The sequence below is a fragment of the Setaria viridis genome, chromosome 5 (assembly GCF_005286985.2).
Source record: "Setaria viridis chromosome 5, Setaria_viridis_v4.0, whole genome shotgun sequence".
Classification (NCBI taxonomy): domain Eukaryota; kingdom Viridiplantae; phylum Streptophyta; class Magnoliopsida; order Poales; family Poaceae; genus Setaria; species Setaria viridis.
The window spans coordinates 10,577,049-10,597,774 of record NC_048267.2 but is presented as its reverse complement, the minus strand read 5'-3'; the positions used below and the strand labels follow the sequence as shown (position 1 = coordinate 10,597,774).

Below are 20,726 nucleotides of genomic sequence, written 5' to 3'. Positions count from 1 at the left end.
TGGAGGGAGTACTTGCAATTCGAAACGGAGGGAGTACTGGCAACCTGTAATTTGAAATGGAGGGATTACGGATAAAGGTTCTATTTGTTCTAATTTTGAAATGCGACGCATGCACTGGGGGTTAAGAAAATTTGAAAGATCAAACACGCGTGATGACAATGAACAAGCTCGCATTCTAGGCGGTAAGATAAACCAGTGATGAGAGCTAGAAAGACGCGACATGCCATCTCACTCTAAGCACTAAGCAGTCATAAAAATTATCTAACCTACTATTTCTACCTAACTCAGAGCTCTACAAAACTCGGGCAAGGCGTGGGTAAACGCATCCTGCCTTGCTTGATCACCCTCTCTTAATCAAGGCAGAATCGAACGTGCCGCGCTGATGCCTGTTGACCGAAGCATTCTTTCTGCGCTAGCGCTAGGGCTGGTTGATTCTATCGTCAGCAGCTGCCCGAATCCCAAACCCTGTCGAGAAACAAAGATTTCCACGTGAGCCTCCAGCAAAATGGAATAGTTCCCTCTATAATTACGTCAACCATTTTCAGAAATAGTCCAGCCGAGAAAAAACAAAGGGACAGAACTAACCGACGACTCTGAGCTGCTGTACCCTATTCGCCTTACTGTTCGTTGCAATCCTTCCTGCAACAACCGAAAAAAAAGAGAGAGAATCAAACGAACTGGCAACCACATACGAGCAATGCTATTGAGGCAATAATGAACAAACTGCACTTGGAATGCACTGCTCATGCTCCAGGAATCCTATCATTTAAAAAAAATCAACCAAATTTCTTCTCCTTGTGTTCTTTCTGACAGTTTTGCATTTGGCAACATTATCTTGGCATGGAGACTTGAGTTTGGTAGGTGCATGCAGTCGATATATCAAAAAGGAAAAATCGAGAGCTTAAAATGTAGTGGGATTAGGAAGTGCAATGAGCTGTCAACAGATTATACTTGAAAAACAAGTCTTAACACAAGAGATTCCTCTTATTCTTTTTCTGTCTCCTTTAAATTTTTTTGTTATGTGCAGTCAAGCTTTTCATAGCAGGAAAAAATGGTCATAGTTCATTTTTAATGGGAAATAAATATTTCACCATACTTTCTATATCAAAGTATCTATATGATTTTCTACAAATAATATAGGATAAGTGGCGTGATGAATTCCAAGATGTTGGCACCAGAAATAGGGGAGACATACCACGCGTTCTGGCAGCTTCTCACCCCTTTGTTCTATGAATTTGCAGAGATAATTCACAGCCGCACACGAATAGTTCTGTTGATAAGATATTGTTAGTCATCATGGAAGAAGACAGTAGTTTACTGCACTTTGTTTTATATCATGCATCGAGGAGGAAAGACAATGGAATCCTTTACTTCCACTGTCATACAACAAGTTGAGTTCATAATCCACAAACAAGAAACTTTATAAGCCTGCTACTAAATTTGCTAGTGTTCAATTCGAGAAATTAAAGATTATGTAGATGCTGCTCAAAAAGGTTATAAGTTACCTGTTTTGCTTCAATTGAATCCATCTTATGATCCTGCAGGAAAAACAGATAAATGTATGCTAAGACAACTAGAAAAGTGAAAAACAAGGGTGAATGAAATACAAGCTCAATTTCTCACCAGACCCATAACCATATTTTTTATTTTGTCCATGTCTGAACCAATGCTCTTGATTTTCAACTTTGCTCCAGTAACCTGAATGAAGGGGTTATATGAGATTATTCATATAAAGACTACTTCACATTGGTGCATGGATGTCCAAGCCTAACTCTTGCGGTTTCAAAGGAATGTACAATCTTCCAGGATTACAGAAGTTCAAGAAGTACCTGATCAAAAATTTCGCCAGAAATCTCCTTCTGCTGCTCCAATTTATCATCCAAGTGCTGAATGCGTTGCGATAAGTGCTTTTTAGCAGCCTGCACATGTTGCATTAAAGTATTAAACACATTTAGATTATTTGAGAATCCCACAAGCTATTTAATAAAATAGGTATACTTTCAAACAAGGCAGTTACAATATCACTTTCAATCCAAGTTGAAGGTGCACTTGATTTAGAAAAAAAAATAGAAAACGTGCTTAAATGAAATCAAAACTGATTAGCATGCCCTTCAACCATAAGTTGATGCAAATAACTAATCATACATCTATTTTGAATAAACTAAATAAGATCAAGGCTTGTTTGAATGATGAGGACTACAAAGGTCCTAAGTAAGTTCAAAAGAATATTGCATTTCTTTCTAATTTGTTGAGATACTTCATTTAAATCTTAGTTCAGCATCCAACTAATTTATTAAATACACTTGTGTGGTTGAATATTCAAGAACCTAAATATGAGCACACAAAGAATACCATTATCTATTCAGAGAGAAATATGTCATCCATTTTATAATAATATTGTGGCACGCCATTATCTAGAAGCTTGTGTGATAATCTTCATTCATTCTGAATAATAAAGGGAATTGAATGATGACTTTGCAAGGAAAGGGATGTTGTTAATACTTACAGCAAGAGAGCCCTGCACTTGTTCTAGATGTTTAGTCATGCTTGCAACAGCATTAGCCATATTGCGCTTGGTCACATACATCAGGCTAGAGAAGGAGATACCCTGAAAGTGTGCATTTACAGGAGAAATTATGGTTGATCAAACAAGAACCACTAACTCCAAAAGGCACTCAACCAGAACAGAATAAGCTCAAGTAAATAAAAAATGGCCTAAAATAATCCATAACATTTTTAATTGTGTAACTATGTATGATGATGACGTCATCTAGCTAGTTTTGGATTTTATGAGGCTTTATATAGTTCAACAAAAAGGCACACAGGACTTCAGAATCAGATCACTATGGCCGAATTGTAACAAGCATGTGCCATGTGACAGATAAATGCCACTTGGAAGGAGGCAAAACCTATTTCCAGTTTTTGCTAAAAGAGAGTAATGGTAACGAGTATATATCTTAAAGCATAGAGGTTGAGGAAATAGAAATTTTGTTAAGATAACTGGAATTGTCATTGATGAATTAGGACTTACTTTCCACCACATGTAACAATAGCCGACTGCACCAACAGCCACAGCAGGTAATATCAAAGCTGATCCAGCTGAAAAGAGATAAATTGAGGGTTTTAATCATGTGGAATTGTGTACATAGCATAAGCAAAAGGCATGCATGTTCATATTCAAAAAATAGCCAGTGTGCACAAAATTTATTTATATTCCTGCACAACCCTACATCTCACATGCAGTGCTTGCTTACTTAGTTACTTTAATATGTTGGCACACGCATGCTTGCTACCAAATTACAGCGATGCAAATATGGAAAATAGCACAAAACTTAAACAATTAATATGTATGAAGAATAGCTAGTGTGAAGACAATTAGTCATATTCGATGCATGTTAAGACAGGATTGGATGGTAAGACAGCAAAACTGAAGTGTGGACAGAAGAAACAATTTCAGCGCAGCAGCTGAGTTTGACAGACCTCCCTTGCCCATATCCACCTGAATAACAGCGTTATTATTGGACGATAGCAGCCGAAGCTGCCTAGTCATCATCTCAATTTGGAGCTGGGCGAGCTGCAAAGCCTCCTAAAAACAGATTGGAGCACAAGCACACAGCTGGTCATATAGGTGAGATAGATCAACGAACACTGCATTGTATATTCACAAGCACCGCGTTGCGCAATGCGCGCGCGCGTGACGTACATTGCCGACGTCGGCGACCGATTCCGCCCCTTTCTCGCGCATAGACCCCTGCGAGACCACCGGCAGCACACGGATCAGGATTCAGCTCACAAAGCATGGAGCGAGAACGAACCACACCAAAATTAAGGATCAGGATCGATCGGGGAGTGGTGCGGCGATCAAGGAAGCAGTCCGTGATCAGTAACCACACGCACGCACGCACGTACCTGAAGCTCGACGAAGATCTCGGCGACTTTGGGGAGTTGAGACCCGACCAACCCTGCACGATCCAACAGGAAAAAAAAAAGTGAGGGAAAAGCAGAGCGAGCGGGTAGGAAAAAGATCGGGAAGCGCAGGGGCAGAACGGAGCCGATGCCGATGAAATAACCGGCGTGTATGTATGGATGGCGTTACGCACCGACGCCGACGAGGAGGGCGGCTTTGGTGAGCTGCATGCCGGCCTGCGCCATCGCCATTGTGCTGGCTCTGCGCGCGATCCGCGGCGAGTGTTCGGGGCGACGACGAGGCGGTAGAGGGAGGAAGAGGAACTGCTAAACCCTAGCTTGCTTGGGCAGGGAGTTTTAAGGCGCCGCACGTTTTATCGAGGGTAACTCGAACGTGTTCAGCCCGGGAAGTGGTTGCCCTGTCAGGCTCGATCGCATTTTCTACAGCGAAGCGAATCAAGGGCCTGGCACGTGTCCAAGATGGGCTCGCGGTCGCCGGCCTAGCGGGTCGGGTCGTCCCGCGGTCACGTCGTGATTTGGTTCAAATTCCTCTTGCATACGCCAACTTAAGTTGGCCTCACTTTTTTATTTAAAAAAAAGTTGGACTCAACTTTATATCAATAGACAACCGGGTTCATCTCCGATTTTGGATTATGTATGGATTAAATGTACTTTCACCAAGTCCAGGCTAATAACCGTCTAACTAAATGTTCTCTCTTGCGAATACCGTCTAACTAAAAATTGGGAAATGCAGAAGCTTCAAAATAAAATCAACTCTCATAAACCAGGCATGAAAGTTATACAGAAAACTCACTTAGACTACACTCGTACGATCTTTGCACTGCATAGGTACGCAACAAGAAACGCCTCTTAGCAATGCTCCAGGCAAGTAGTGCCGCCGGCATACACATGGTACAGCAATTTCACATGATGGCAACTACCGTTTACATGGTACAGCAATTTCACATGATGGCAACTACCGATTACATGCGTCACTAGAATTTCATTCAGTGCCCACTGTACCAGATCAAGAGCTGAGATAATTTCAGGCCACAAACTGCAACAACAGTCAGCAATTTCCTCCCATGTCTCAGGTGCAGGAGGGTGTGACTCTAGTCAGAGTCATTGCCGGAATCCACATCAACTGGTGCTTCACCACGATAGACAGCGGATTCCTTTTCATAGCGTTTCTTGTCAACCTGGGCCTGCTGAATATAAGGCTGCTTCTCCTCGCCTGCTCATGACAAGGAAAGAGGAAACCATAAACACGTAAATTATATTTTTTTTAGCTGTAAACATAACAGAAATTTTTTTTGCAAAATACACCTCACAGATGAATAGATGCTGGCATTATTACTCAAAGTGAATATAATGGAGAATGGTATAGAATATTACTTGACATCTTTTGCCACATCTCCCCAAGCTTCTTCGCAATCTCGGTCGTAGGCAAATCCGGGTTGCTGCTCTTCATGTTCTGCATCATGAAAATAAACTCTAAACTCCCGTTTCAAGATCAGATACCTAGCATCTATGAATAGTAAGTTTCCAGTATTGGAAGGTTTCTGCTCCACTCTCAGTGCCACAAATATCTTATAAACAAAGAACATGTTACAAAGTAACCTGCAATGTTGCTCAACTGTTTCTTAAAAACAGCTCTAGCTAAACTGTATCACCCTTGCCAAAGTTATGTACTACTATCTACTATGCTGGGAATTATTAACCAAAGGAACTTACTCCTCGCTCAGCCATTGAGAAATACATGAACGGCGTCATTGCTCTTTTCGGAGCATTAGGATCTTTTTTCTTCTTTGCCTTTTTCTTCTCTAGACCATCCTCATCCCTGCCCTTAGGCTTCCTTTTCTGAACAGGCTTTGAACTGCTTGCTTCCTTCTTGGATGATTTCTGGGGACAAAAACAATGACACATTACCGCAATGGCTTCACACTTCAGGCTTGCTACAGGCCTACAGCAACAATAAGTTACCTCTTTTTCACCACCGCTGTCACTAGCGTCTGAATCCTCATCACCAGAATCATCAGTAGGAGATCCACTGTCATCCTTATCCGCGACAAAATCTTCGTCCTAACATGAAGATAAAGAAAAGTACATGGAAGGGCTCCGTAACAAGATTAACAAGTCAGCATCAACCAAAACAGGGCACAATACCTCTTCATCACTTTCCTCATCCCCAGCCTGATTTTTAATGCGCTCTAGATGTGGGTCAACAGCATCATCATCAGTGTCCCTTAGAACATCTGTAACTACACCACTCGTACCTTGACCATCTCCTCCAAGGTTCATTATTTTTATGTTCTTTCCACTAAAAAGAAAAAACGCATAAGTTTTCTGTACAACAAGAAAGATGACGAATCCAATAAAAAGGAAACATACTTGATGAAGTTGAAGAGGTTGTGGTATTCATTCCTTTGAATATTTCTGAAGAGATGCTCTTGGTCATTTTTCAGTTTGACAAGGAGATCAAAATAGTGAGATGACATACTGGCACCCCCAGCACCATGCCGTTCAAATTCGACGAACTCAATCTGCATTGAGTATGTAATGGGCATGAGCATCAGTTACTATGATTGGACACTCAGCAATGCATGAAAACATGATTACTAGTTTCTACGACAAATATAAAATGATACCTCCTCATGCAGAATGAGTGTAGGAGGCTTTGGCAGAAAGAAGAAACCCTTTTCAAGTGGATACAACAGTCCATCTTCAGCTTTGAGTGAAGATTTAACTGCATATCCATCTTGGCAACTTCTGAAAGAACCTGGTCTTGTGACTTTAGCACCAGATAGCCCACGAAGGACTTTGGTAAATACCTCATGTATTAGACCCTATGGATAAATAAAAAACTCAGTATAAGAAAAGGATAAATTTAACACTCAGGTGTAGTTACCAGTAAGTATCAATTGCATACTTGTCCAAAAAGCAAAAAACCAACTATGACTGAACCTGGCATACAATAGATAATCAAGCCTTAATTGAGACCAAATGACATGAGGATTACATAGAACTAGGCTACTGTAACGATAATCCAGTAGATGAAAAATTGGCTAAATAACAAATTCAAGGATTTCTGAGGGAGGGAGGGCAAAGATGGTGAAGTGATGGAGCCTGAATTGACCAAGAAAACACATTACCAAAAAAAAACATGCCAATACACTGTATAAAAGCAGCAGACCATAGAATTTCAGAATATCAATATTCACCCTTCGACCATCGATCTGATCGAAACCTTCTCCACTGAATATCTTTCTACATTTATAGCAGGACATACTACAACCAATAATTAAACCAACCCCTCCATATCTAAAATAGTATGATTTTAAACTTCTTCAAGGAGAGGCAGCACATTATTATGTATCCCTACTAACACCATCTCTCATAGTGCCCAATGGCTTGATAAATTCGTCAAACTCGGATCATAAATTGCATATTAGCATGAAAAACATTTGGAATAAGTACACTCTCAGTCCCTCGTAAGTTGATATTATCAGACATAACTAGACCATTATTTTTTATATGGAGAGAGTAGGTGGAAGAATAGTTCTTTTTCTCAAAGTTCTTTTTTTCTGAAGGAACTTTTTTCTCCAAGTTATTAACAAAAGCATGTAATGGAACAAATACTGAACACGAAGAAGGTAAGCTTAAGAAGATATGAGCATAGTTTGTCTCAAAATGATGCAGCACCAATCTTTCAAACACAAGAGGCTGTTCCTAATTTTCTATGACAACATTTTTCCAATAGATAGGATCAAATACCATAAGAGTAATTAAGTGCTTGCTCAGCCTAACTTAAGTATCAGCTTCAAATCCAAAAATATGTTTGACAAAGGCGAAATGTAATAATTATTAAGAAAGCATTAAAGGAAAGATGCAATATGTTAATGGAAATAGCTCACAGGTGACTACAATACAACATCTGTCAACAGCATACATAATGCTTGAGATGGAGTTCTCCAAGCTCAGAAACTTTTTTCGACATGTGCCTTCTAAGATTTTATCTTACAATCTACATTTCAGATTTTAACTGGAATGAATCAAGTCAACAAGTAAGCTGTATTTTTTAAAGTAACAGATACCTCACCTTGTAAGATTCCTCAAGCCTGTCTTTGTATTTGTCAGCCAGAACCTCTTTACTCAATGCCAGATCCCTTTCAACTACTACCTCCGTCTCAAACTGTTAAGACATAGGGGAACAAATTGGTCTATTCAAAACAAATCTGAAACCAAGTGGTAATAAACTGAAAACAACTAAATATCATGAAAAAATTTGCAGTACAATACCTGAATAACAATGTGAGGATACAATGTTTGTCCTTTACGGATTGGTGGATCAAGAGTGATAACAACAAATGTATGAGGATTATTTGACTGCAAAACTCAACCATGCAATGAGTTTAGTTACATGTCAATGTGCAATATTCTGCACAGCACAACACAGGATACAAGAATGGAACCTTTGGCAAAAGAAAGAGGCGAACAATGCTGCTGTATTGGATTTTAAAATCATTAGCTTGCCCTTGGAGTCGTAGAAATGACAGATGAAGCTCAACACTATAGCGTCCTCTGCATTGACAAAAAAAATAATAAATAAAAAAATTCATTAGCTTCCTAGGGAAAATACGAGACATATCATCCTGAACAAATCATCTTGTGTTTCTCATAAGATAAAAGGTTCATATTTCCACCTTGGTGTAAGAATCGCAATTCCTTCAAAGGTGACAACTGGCTCTTCAGAGGATCCAACATCAGCAAATTTCAATATAGTCTCCCATAGAATCTACAGAAAGAGGAAATTTCAGTAGTTAGTATCTGCAACTTCAATGTGCTCCATTTACACAGTGCTGATTGAGCGAACTTACATGAGCCGGAGGGCGATTCTCATCCCCGACAAACTGAGTATTTGAAGTAGGCACATGAAAACTTAAATCCATGAGCGAATCTTTCTACAACCATGAAGGATTAAAATTTTAGCACAATACTTGATGATGTATACATGATGAGCAAGTAAATGACAGTAATACCACAAACAATATAGTATTGGATGGCAATCAGAAAACACGAGTGCATCCACTATAACTACTACAAACCTCATTGGCCCCAGTAGTATCATCAACATGAAACTCTAAGAGAACATCTGTTTTTCCTTGCATCTGGGTTTGTGCAACATCTGGTAGAGACACTTCAAATGCTTGCTTTGTACCAACCATAAAGGTAAGCATGTTTCCTACAGAGAAAGGGTGGCATACATTAAAATCAACTTGAACAAATGTTAAAATAAATTAAAAGATCACCCAATTACCATCGATATCAATCCCTCCCCAATTGTGACCACTAACAGAAAGCTGTTTTTCATCTGGTGTGACGCCCATATTCTTTTGTATGAAGTTGGTCAAACTGCTTACATCCTATGCAAGAAAGGACAATATCAAATACTTTTGTCAGGCAACATTAAGAGACGAACATTAACGTCACCAGTCATCTTTACTGACAAGTAAAAGCATACTCCCAGAAATAATTGACAATACTTCAAGACAATAATCTAGGAAAATCTGATAACTGGAATATATAACTTTAAATTTACAATCTGCAAATAACACAGCACCAGTCCCAAGTATTATACTGCGCCATGCAAAATCCTGAAGATTATTCCTTGAGAATTTCCATCGGTATTTTCTTAACTACATGATATATTGTATGCACAAAAGATAGCATATTCTGAAAGACTCCTGCAAGACAGGTATACCAAGTGGCACAAATGAATATAGCAAACAATATACCTGTTCAACATAATTTGAACAAGGAGTGTTTGCTTTATTAGTGGATAAAGCTAGAACAGCTCAGGTTTTATAATCGACACACAATGACTATATACCAAAATAAGATAGGACATGTAGCATGACTGAAATTATCCAAGATCTATGCAAAATTAGTTTCACAGAGAAGTAGCTTGATCTATTTCATATTACAGTGATATGCATTATTAATCATATGCCATAATAAGAAGGAAAATCTTGCCAGTAATGTCGATTGACAAAAAGAATACTAAAAAACTGAACAAAGTTAGTGCTACTTTTTACTTTGTAGGTTTTGCGTCAAACCAATTTATTCTAATTTCATTTCAAATATCAACATCATTAATAAACTACATAGTATTAAAAAGAGAAAGGACACCTGTTCACGGAAGCCAATAAACCTGTAGAACAGGCCATCTTTAATCCTGACTCCAAGTTGATATGCTCTGGGGACTTTCATCCATGTAACTGAGGTTACATCAGCTTTGTCAATCTCAATGGTCTTTCCTCCACCTTGTCTCTTCCATGCAAGTCCACCTGAATGCACTTTAAACTGACCGGGGTTCTGCATAGATGCAAGAGTCATGACAGTATGTCAATATCCCAAACATTAACAAAACGTATTAAATTGTATACCGTTCAAGAGAAAAACACAGGTGTACAAACAGTAATAGATTTTGAAAGGAATGAAGGCATAACATGTAGTCTTAAGGTTCACAAATACAAGTATAATAAAGGTGGTCAGGTGTCAATACCGGATCATCTTCCAATGCATGAGTGGTACAAGCATTGCGGGTATTATCAGATCTAGGTTAGGGCAAGCATAGGTATATACATTCAGATGAGCGCAGAAAATATATTGGCGACAGGGCAAACATTGATTGTGCATCAATGGGGAAAAAAATTATAAGCACCGAATCTAGCACAGGGTGTGCTTTCTTTTTATGGGGTGCGCTACAAAGGCATTCTGCTTGTAAGCTTCAAAAAACGCACAACCGATTTGTAATTCATTTCCAACCGTTAGTTATCGACGGTCTCATATTCTGCAACCGCATAGAAACCTCAAGCACAAATTGGGTCATACCCAAGCCACAAAAACGAAATCCAGCAAACCACAGGAGGAAGCAACCCCCCCCCCCCCCAAAAAAAAAAAAGGAAGAAGCATTGAATTTAACCAAATGGAGCAGAATAAAACAAAAGGCGAGCAAATTTTGGCCTAAAATGCGGTGCAAACCCTAAACCCGACCAATACGCAGCCGCAAGTAATCGTAGGGAAAAAAAATTGAGCCAACAAGTTCAAATCAAAAGCTAATTAGAGAGTTGCCAGCGACGACGTCATCTCGCGATAACCTATTTTGGAACGAAACCCTAGAACCAAGCAAACGACGTTGGCGGCGGAGGCTGAGGAGCTTACCGTGCCGCCGCGCCCCCCGAGGAGGATGTTGTTGAAGTGGTGCCCGTCCGTCATCTCTGCCGACGAGGCGCCTGCGGCCGCCGCTTGCTATTTCGTGCGCGCCGCCTCCCCTCGAGCTCCGCTTCTCCGGCGGGGGGCCAAGTCGAGAGGCTCGCTTGCTTCGGTGCGGCTCTGCGGAAGTGCGGAGGCGGTAGAGGCCTAGAGGGGGGGCGCGGCGCAGCGAGAGCTGCTTCTTATAGAGCCGCAGCGAAATTTCTCGCCCACTCACCGACACGCGGACCCCACCGGCCAGAGGCCTCGCTCCGGCTCGGCTATCAAAGCCGGGCCCACAAGTCGGGCCGGGCGTGCTCGATTTCTCCTCGTCGTCTCGTCCCTTCGCTTCTCCACTTCTCGCCGTCCCCCTCGCGGTTTTGCGCATCTCTCTCTATCTGCGCTCGTGGTGCTCGGCCATGGCGGACTACCACTTCGTGTACAAGGACGTGGAGGGGACGAGCACGCAGTGGGACGACATCCAGCGCCGCCTGGGGAATCTACCCCCGAAGCCTGAGCCCTTCAAGCCGCCGGCTTTCGCCCCCAAGGTCGAGGCCGACGAGCAGCCCAAGTCCAAGGAATGGCTCGACGCGCGCGAGCCCGAGGAGCTCGAGGAACTCGAGGACGACCTGGACGACGACCGCTTTCTCGAGCAGTACAGGTATCCCCTCTCCTTGGACTCGATCCGGTCTGCGTTCTGATTGCTGATCCGTGATGGTGTCCTTTTCTTTTCTGTTTCCGTCTGTTCTTGGCTGCATCTTGAGATGCTCCAGTGCCTGCAGCGTTTGATTTGATCTGACTCGCATGGTCAAACGGTATAATTGGTTTGCTTCCTATAGTAATCTGATATCTTTCCATTGTTGATCTGGATCCGGTGCTGTACTACTGGGCTTTGGATTGTTCGTTGCGTTTTGTGATTGGTTTGGTATAAGTGGGAATTTATTCTGGCAATTTGATTTAATTTGATGTTTGCAGGAAGATGAGGCTTGCAGAGCTCAGGGAGGCAGCAAAAGCCGCGCGATTTGGCAGTATAGTGCCAATTACCGGATCGGACTTCGTGCGTGAGGTGTCTCAGGCGCCATCAGATATCTGGGTTGTGGTCTTCCTCTTCAAGGACGGGTAACTCTTTCTTCATTCAATTTACTGCAGCCCTTGACGTGATATGTCAACAAATAACTATTTATGGTTCATTCACCTAATTGAAATTGGAGCAGATAGAACTGTATTCAGATTCTAACTGCACTGTATCTATTTGTGTTGGTTTTCTATGGCAAATTGCCTAAAAATCTAGGACCATGAGTTATGGCTATGGTTGACTGTAGGATGGGAATTCTACATTCTTTGCTGTGTCTCATAGCCAGAGATTTTATGTGATGAAATAGGTTCTAGCAGTTCCTGACCTTCATACATGTGATTTATGAGCATGCTTTCATCATGAACTTAGATCGCTTAGCAACTGTTCCAAAATGTGTTCCCTTACCATTTTTTATCGGACTTACTGGACATTGTTATGTTGATTTTGTCCCCTTTAAGTTGCGATGTAATTAGTGGTATGAACTCTCTGTTCACTCCTCTTTCCTGGAAACCTTGATTCGAAGTTGTAGCTTTGTAGCTAATTTGCCAAGTATCTATTCTTTCAGCTTGGAGGATCTTCCATGAATCTGGTGTGCTCTTTTCTGTAGGCTGTTTTAGTGTTTCCAAAAGGTGTTTACACCTAAATTATACAGAAAAGATATCTGGATTCATTAGAATGTAATGAATTCCATACGATCTGATGCATGATTTCTTTTAGTAAATTTTGTCTCTTATCAAATTCTATAAAATCTGATGGCAGGATACCCGAATGTGGGTTGCTTCAGAATTGTTTGGAAGAATTGGCTACAAGATACCCAGCGACAAAATTCGTTAAAATTATCTCCACAGACTGCATTCCCAACTACCCAGATAGAAATGTTCCTACAATATTGGTGTATAACAACAGTGCTGTCAAAGGGACTTATGTTGGTTTGCAAAAGTTCGGTGGAAAGAGATGCACACCTGAATGTAAGTTATTACACAGTAAAATTTGTATCCAGTATCTGATTTCCTACTTTCCCTTAGTTCATTGATTCCAGTTGCTCCAGTTCTGTGCTGTTGGTTTGGACTTTTATTTAGCGCATACAATATTTGACAATGGAACATGCTTATTTAGCACACCAATCAGCTTCTTTCCAAACTTCCTTGACTTGAGCAAAATATTTGACCTTCAGGTGACAAGTTTTAAACTTAAAAGTACACAATTTGTTGTGACATACACCTCCAGATCCAGTCCTGATGTATTTTTGTGTTGTTCATGTGTCATAGTTAGATAGTGTTTGTCTAAAACTGCAACATGATGATCCACAGTTATACATTACTGTTAGCATATATTTGATCCTTTTCTGTAATTAGAAATCAGATAATCTATCCTTTACTTGTTGGGTGACAATCTTTCTTTCACTGCATCATGATTCCTAGAAAATAGAAATATCCCATTGCCATACAGAGGTTCCATCTACTTGTGCTTTTACACTAAATCACCGTTATGTTCCCTTCAGCTGTTGCATTAGCCCTTTGCCAGTCAGACCCTGTACTGAATGATGGGCATGGCGGTGGCGATTCATCCCGGGACAATGTCATAGAAGGCGTTCGCAGGAAGTTCATAGAGAAGGTTGTGGCCCAGCATGAAGAGCGGGAGGAAGAGGATAGCGACTGAGCTTATACTGTTTGTGTTAGTTTGTCTCAGCTGGCAGGTCCTGTTTGGTTCCACTTACTGATCTTATGTGGTTGTGTGGATGAATTTTATCGCATTTTACTGATTTTGTCTTGTTTGCTGATCTGTGCCTGGTTTGGTGGTTAGAGTGAAAGATCTGTGAATTGGGGGCAGTAAAATCTTGGTGTCAGTAACCTTTGAGATGTAACATTACTCTTTTTTGAGAGATCAGATATGATTATGGAAGTTGTATAATTGCATGGGAAAAGTTCCACCCAAACCTGAATCCACAGCATTTGAATATCCAGACAACCTTTCTCAACAAACATAACGTCTTGCCTTAAATTAACTGTTTCATATATATGCATCAGTGTAACATTTGTAAAGATAGTAAAAAGTTCTAACTTAAACTATGTATCTAAGAAAGTTTGTGACGCGGCATGTTAACAATCTAAGTCCTAGGGACCGAACCGATTATCACGATCTATCCAAATTCCAAAGTGCAGAAAATCATGTTAAGGAGAACTGGTCAACGTAGGGTCTTGCCAATAATCTTAGTCCAAATTTTGGACTAATTCAACAGATTTTGTTAGTGGTTCCTGTTGTTACCTGCTTGATTAACCAGGTCTCATTTCAGTCATTTGCTTAATTTACTTGCAAGATAATTAGGTAATTCGGTGGAAGAGAGTTTGGCTGTGATGATGAGAAAAATTATCTACAAGCCGGTTGGAGTATGATAGGTTTGTGGCTGTGAGGAAGATAATTAGATGAGCAAAATTTTAAAAAGCAGAAGGACGATAATGGATTTGATATTTTGATCAAGCTAGCTCCCCTTTCTTATGCAAACATTTAATGAGTAGAAGGATGATAATGGGCTTAATGGCTTCCCTTTTCTTATGTTAAGAACTGCATGAAACATGCTACATTGGCACACACGACTATACTGGGCGATTGCGGTGGGAGGAAAATGATTGGATGGGTGAAGTTTGTCATGGTTACTGATGTTTTCTGCTTGTATTGGTGAAATTCTGGCTTGTTTTCTGGTTGCGTGAGTGAAATTTGTCTCAGATTACTGATCGTTTTTTTTTAGTTACTGTTAGTGAGGATTGTATGTACAAGTTGTGTCATAAATTAGTACTCTTGTTTGAAAAAGGAATTACTGTGCCATTTGTATATGATGAAGGGTCCATCCAAACTCCAAAATTCAGATAACATTTCATCAAGCAAAATCTGGTGCGGATATAGTCCATTTTCTCGACATTACATCACAATTAATTCTTACATTAGGCAAGGATTGTATGTGGCCCATAAGGGAAAGAAACTGATGCGTTCAAGAGCGATACATGTAAGCTCCGGCTGCCTGGCTCACGGAGCCCTTGGCCGCGTCCTGGCGCGCGCGAAGATGATGACCGCGCTGACGAGGATCCACGGCGGGAAGATCCCGTTGATCAACCTCGACGACCGCAGAAGCTCCGGCACCCCGTTGACCGCTACCGCCGCCATCACCGCGGGCACCAGCAGGCCGGCGACGATCACCGACACCGGCTTCGTCCACGACTCCTACAGCAAGGAAACGGAAGCAGCTGTGTGGGTTCTGAAGTATCCATGTACCGCGAGGTGGAAACCGCAAAAAAGAGGAAAGGACACTGACCTTGGGCTCGCCGTCGAGGGCGATGGCGGCGCCGTCGCGGAAGGGCAGCGCGGAGTAGCCGGCGGCCGGGTCGCACCTGATCCGGAGGCCGCGGCGGGATCCCTCGGGCTTGAAGGCGTAGAGCGCCCGGAGGCCGTGCCTGGCCTGGATGCAGCGCACGTCGAGGCGGTCGCGGCGAGGGCCCGCCAGGTCCGACCGGAAGATCGCCACCGGGCCGGTGCCCCGCCGATACAGCCGCACCTCCACGAACGGGTCCAGCCGCCTGGCGCTCCGCTCGAGCAGCGGCGCCGCCAGAGATTCGCCTTCCGCGGGCGCCATCAACCAATCGCCCCTGCTCCTGATCTCTTGAGCTCACTAGATTCTACCAGAAGTGCCATCAACCAATCGAGTGTAAAGATGGCTTTGACTGAACGCGGTGTTTTGAATAAAATCATCACATCTTAGCTCAAAATTGATCTAAATCCCCAAAGTTTGTATGGCAATCCCGTTCGTGTGAAATATGATATTCTACCAAACCTTTCTTAGGTTACTTCGTCCATATGCACAGAAGACACGAGTTCATATAAAATGTTGGCATAATGCTAGATTAATTGAGTTTGTATTCCAGATCCAGCACAGGGTAAAAAGTCTGGGACGGAGCAATCTCCACCGGTCCAGCCAAGATTAGAGAGACGCACGGCAAAGCTCATACAGGAGAACAGCAGTCACAGCTGAATTCGGCTGTTTTTTAGTTACAAGCACAAGCATTTTGGTATGTAACGGACGGACACGGTGAGCTGCGAGATGCAATATTGCAATGCATCAGTCTGCCGTCCAGCTCTGCTCCACAACCTCCCGCACCTTGCGGTTGTACTCTCGCTTGTTCTCACTGAACATGCGGGCGGCTTCCGAGTTAGCAGGCGAATTCGGGTTTGGATCACACAGCAATGACTGCAAAATGATACACCCTCAGGTTAGTCACATAGTGTAACATCAACATACATGGCTTCAGCTCAAAAAAGAAAAGGAAAAGGAAGATATATTATATATATGGTTTAGAAAAATCACAAGGGTCAAAACAGAACTAACACGGATCAGCAGACATACAGATTCATAAGTAAGCAAGAACCATGTGCTTAAAACAATAAATCTTAGAAGAGTTCAGTGGCTGAAAATTCACATAACATTGAAGGGGTATCGAATATGGAGTATGTCCCATGTCTAAACTATGTACCATGCTATGGGTTGCAATGTTTAAATGTCATTGTAACAAGAAAAGGTCACAAACACTGGAACAAATAATCTGGGCTGCTAAGAAATAAAAGATTTCTTGTACAGTGTACCTGGATGGATGTAAGTATGGCAGCTACATCATATATTGGGCTCCACTGATTCTGCAGGATATCTAAGCATATACTCCCATCAGCATAAACTGCACACCGTAAGGAAATTATGTCAGTGTGGCATTTAAGTGGAGATTAGAAGATAACATTATCCATAGATCATAGCAGATATATCAGCATCCAGCAGAAGTCAAGACAACGAAAGGCGGAGTGCCGTTGGTTCAGAATCAAAAGCACCACATGCACTCCAATATGCTGCATATGCATGCTTTACAGATGCAAGCACGGTTATTGTAAAATCATAGGTATTCACAGCACAAATACACATCTACAAAGAGGATAATGAAAAAAGCACATAACATTTGTCAATATACCAAGTTTCTGATGTCTGAGAGCTTAGAACAGGTGAAACCTGGGAAAACTAAAGATGCCTTGAAATTGGGAATAGTAAAACATACTGAGGAAAAAATCATATCTAATTGTTTTCCTGAGCAGTGAGCACCCACATACTATATATGAGAAAAGACAACTTACTGTTAGGATGAAACATCCGAGAAACAAATCGCACAGTTGGTGGCTTGTTTGGATATTCTTCAGTAAACTGGAGAGTCAGCTTGAACGTACCTGACAATAAAACAGCATATCAGTGAAAGGAGAGGAGTTAAGCAATATAGTATGCACAAGCAAAGCTATACATGATCTAAGTGAGATGATGTGAGTCACTGTATGTGATTAGATCCATTTCCAATTTAACAATTTCCCGATTTATGGACCAACAATACATGACCAGTTAATTCCAAAGGGTAATGTTATGACTTTGCAAGCTTCGAGAGAATTACTACTATACAAATTTACATATAAGCCATATGCAATTGGCACCACAAGAAAGAAACCAAAATAAGGTGACAAGCTGCACACAGACGAAACATTATATTCCAACAGAGAGTGCATTATGCGATAGCTAGAAATGGCAGAACATTTTGGTGCAGTGTATCTGTTATCTTCTACTGAAGCAGCTCACACTACAACAATGATGACAAGGGGACAACTGGACAAGAATGTAGCTATTGATTACCTCCATTAACATAGAATAAATATTGCATTTCCGTTTTGGCACAAAATTCGTTCCCTAAATATATGCTTTTAATCAAGATTTCATGAGAAAGAAAAAGTTATAATTTCAATAGGTTTAACAGTAACTTTGTTGGCTACTATTGCTCTTTGCTATAGAAGTTAACTTGGTACCATTTTCAACTTATCAAGACTACGACACACTGATATCAGCATGTTACATCATGAAGTTCCATTAAAACTGTGGTCAGTCTCATGTCAGCTCGAATTTTTTATTCTAGTGTGCCATGCATTTGACAGTAAGGTCAATAAACTCAGTCACTCGGATAATTGGAAATTTCTTTCTGCCAGAGACCAATAAATGAATCACTTCTCCTATTAGTGGATTAACACATTCCGTATCATCACTTTATAGTATTAGTAAGTTAGGCGTTACACTAGCATTGCCGATAGCAGCAGCATACGCACGTGCACTTAATTGTTTGGATATGTCACAAGAAGCACTTAGCAACCAGCACACAATGAGTTTGTAACGCAAAAGAATGAAGCATAAATAATCAATCCGTAAAGGAAATTCAGATTAACTAACCTCCATCCCATGGAGTATCGTCAGGGCTGCAAATGAAACCAACATATACAAAGACGTTGTCAAATTGCTGTCCAAACTAATAAGGGGAAAGAGATGGTTCTGCATCATACCCAAAGATCACAGCATTCCATAGCAGTATGTTGCTATCCTGCGGGGCGCCACTTATGCCGGCCGGAGGGTCCTGCATCAGCCGCTTGAAATCCCTCATCAACCGCTTCCTCGCGGGAGTCGACATCCTCGGATGTCTCTGCACAACACAATCTCTACGTGAGACAAAGGATCGTACAAATCCATCACCGATCCACCACCACCAACGCGCCCCATCCCATACAAAAATCAGGCGCGAGATTAACAGCCCAAACGAAAATTTGGGGGGGGGGGGGGGGGGGGGGGGGGGGTGTGCAGGGGGCACTAAAGTTGTTAGCATCCCCCACCGCGCAGGGGAACAAGCCCGCAACAAAATCGATGGATCGTATCCCAGCCAGGACGACATGGATTTGAGAAATCGCAGGAAAGAAAGATCCTTCGGAGCTTACCAGGGAAAGAAGAAATCAATCCAGGTCCGGCAGATGGATGGATCCCCAGTCCACACTCGTGAGAGGAGGTAGGAGGAGCCCCGGAACGCGTGAGCTCGCGGAGAGGGCGATGTGCCGATGTAGTGATGTCCGATGAACGGATTGGGCAGATCGACGAAGTGGTGGAGTCAGAATAAAGGGGCGACTGGTATTATTGATTTTTCCTGGGGTTTTTAGTGAATTTATTCTTTCTATACTATAGTTTTGTTCTGGTACGCGAGGAACAAAACTTGATCGGCGTTTTCTGTAATTTTGCCACTGGCCCACTGTGGCTAAATTATTTAGAGTTGTTTCCCTGCTAAAATTTTGGCATGCCAAAGTTTTGGCAAGCCAATATTTTAGTCACCAAACACCAACATTTGGCAACTTCTCCTATTTATCTTACTAAAATCGTGGCAACTTTTTTGCCCAAAGTTTTGGCTTGGCCTACCCAAGTTTTAGCAAGCAACCAATCAGGGTCTTAGAGCCGCTTTTTGGACACCCACTGTGCTAATCCATTCTCGAGGCCTGCTGGGCCATCGAAGCAATGCCCAACGTATTGGGCCGCTATTTCATTCAGGGCCGCTCACTAGGTATGCACAAATGCCCTTCCTGTTCTCTGCTCGATTCAGCTCTGGCAGGGGCCGTTCCGTCTCAACACTAGAAACCTGGCGCGGCAAAGCCGCGCCTTTTATTGGTTTAGCCAGTGTTTTCTTGTTATAGCAAGCACTTGTCCCTGTCAGATTACAGGTTGGCGCTGTGTTCCTGCCAGTGAGAAGAAATTTGGTGATTTACTTCGTGCACACAACAAGCTACCCAGAGGAACGCTTACATCGTTGATCAAACATGCACATTTAGTATTCACTCCGTTGTTACATGTCAGGAGTTAATCTAAAGTTTGAAGGCCTACGTGTTTATATCAAAATTTAAAAAGTCAAGGGCTGAACCTGCACATAAATGGAAGTCGAAACAGCTTCATAATAACTCCTTTTTTAATTATTACAGTGAGCAATCGCAGACAACCAGTCGATGGCGAGTGCAATCGTGGAGGAGCAGCAGATGGTGAACGCAGTGGCTGATCTGCCGGCCGCCGTGAACACCTGTGCGGACGACGACAATGAGCCGGCCGGAGACTCTGCCGAGCGGGACAAGAAGATGAAGCAGGAGGAGGAGGAGGAAGAAGGAGATCATCATGCCGCAGCGAGAGGTTGACTACGCCTTGTCCTTCGAGCCCATGGCGCCCTTGGAGCCGGAGTTGCTGGCGAGCTTGGAGGCGATGGGTTTGGGACTGGATCCTGACCTGGTCGCCTTCAGAGAGAAGCAGAACAGATGGATGCTCTCAGTGCAGGAGGATTTCATGCAACAGATTGCGGACAAAGGGTACGTCTCTACCGCGGTCGAGGTGAATGATGACGAAGACGGAGAGGAGGATGGTGAGTACGAAGATGATGACTACGATGACGGTGACATCTTGGCCTTCGGTCAACAAGTTCCGAGTGCCGCCGTGAGCACAGCGGTGGACGCCGCGGAGAACAAGCTGGAGGGGAACAGGAAGAAGATGAAGGAGATCATGATGCCGCAGAGCGAGGTGGACTACGTCCTGTCCTAGGAGCTGGAGACATGTGACCCGGAGACAGAGGCGTGGTTG

General features: G+C 42.3%; 5 protein-coding genes across 5 annotated transcripts; 1 reads left to right on the top strand and 4 right to left on the bottom strand.

Annotated features, from left to right (window-relative positions):
- Window positions 1–121: 121 nt before the first annotated feature.
- On the bottom strand, window positions 122–4,531 carry LOC117857022 (uncharacterized). The gene is made up of 12 exons (XM_034739492.2): window positions 4,101–4,531; window positions 3,910–3,962; window positions 3,704–3,751; window positions 3,481–3,586; window positions 3,032–3,099; window positions 2,507–2,608; window positions 1,830–1,919; window positions 1,624–1,698; window positions 1,506–1,538; window positions 1,196–1,270; window positions 586–639; window positions 122–465 (listed from the first exon to the last, which is right to left on the bottom strand). Exons 1-12 carry the CDS (start codon window positions 4,156–4,158, stop codon window positions 355–357), a joined length of 873 nt encoding a protein of 290 aa, XP_034595383.1. The 5' UTR covers window positions 4,159–4,531; the 3' UTR covers window positions 122–354.
- Window positions 4,532–4,664: 133 nt separating this feature from the next.
- LOC117857021 (FACT complex subunit SSRP1) lies at window positions 4,665–11,338 on the bottom strand. The gene is made up of 16 exons (XM_034739491.2): window positions 11,131–11,338; window positions 10,096–10,281; window positions 9,224–9,329; window positions 9,012–9,148; window positions 8,784–8,867; window positions 8,610–8,701; window positions 8,379–8,487; window positions 8,206–8,292; window positions 8,006–8,098; window positions 6,555–6,752; window positions 6,298–6,449; window positions 6,073–6,226; window positions 5,890–5,988; window positions 5,641–5,808; window positions 5,302–5,380; window positions 4,665–5,140 (listed from the first exon to the last, which is right to left on the bottom strand). Exons 1-16 carry the CDS (start codon window positions 11,182–11,184, stop codon window positions 5,019–5,021), a joined length of 1,920 nt encoding a protein of 639 aa, XP_034595382.1. The 5' UTR covers window positions 11,185–11,338; the 3' UTR covers window positions 4,665–5,018.
- Window positions 11,339–11,482: 144 nt separating this feature from the next.
- Window positions 11,483–14,171, top strand: LOC117857023 (uncharacterized). Its single transcript, XM_034739493.2, has 4 exons — window positions 11,483–11,821; window positions 12,136–12,279; window positions 12,995–13,203; window positions 13,737–14,171. The coding sequence occupies exons 1-4, from the start codon at window positions 11,580–11,582 to the stop codon at window positions 13,892–13,894; spliced, it is 753 nt and encodes a 250-aa protein (XP_034595384.1). The 5' UTR covers window positions 11,483–11,579; the 3' UTR covers window positions 13,895–14,171.
- Window positions 14,172–15,084: 913 nt separating this feature from the next.
- On the bottom strand, window positions 15,085–15,949 carry LOC117857024 (uncharacterized). The gene is made up of 2 exons (XM_034739494.2): window positions 15,543–15,949; window positions 15,085–15,451 (listed from the first exon to the last, which is right to left on the bottom strand). The coding sequence occupies exons 1-2, from the start codon at window positions 15,858–15,860 to the stop codon at window positions 15,257–15,259; spliced, it is 513 nt and encodes a 170-aa protein (XP_034595385.1). The 5' UTR covers window positions 15,861–15,949; the 3' UTR covers window positions 15,085–15,256.
- Window positions 15,950–16,099: 150 nt separating this feature from the next.
- On the bottom strand, window positions 16,100–19,224 carry LOC117857025 (ubiquitin-conjugating enzyme E2 2). Its single transcript, XM_034739495.2, has 6 exons — window positions 19,061–19,224; window positions 18,635–18,771; window positions 18,525–18,550; window positions 17,399–17,488; window positions 16,865–16,953; window positions 16,100–16,472 (listed from the first exon to the last, which is right to left on the bottom strand). Exons 2-6 carry the CDS (start codon window positions 18,757–18,759, stop codon window positions 16,344–16,346), a joined length of 459 nt encoding a protein of 152 aa, XP_034595386.1. The 5' UTR covers window positions 18,760–18,771; window positions 19,061–19,224; the 3' UTR covers window positions 16,100–16,343.
- Between the last annotated feature and the right edge of the window lie 1,502 nt (window positions 19,225–20,726).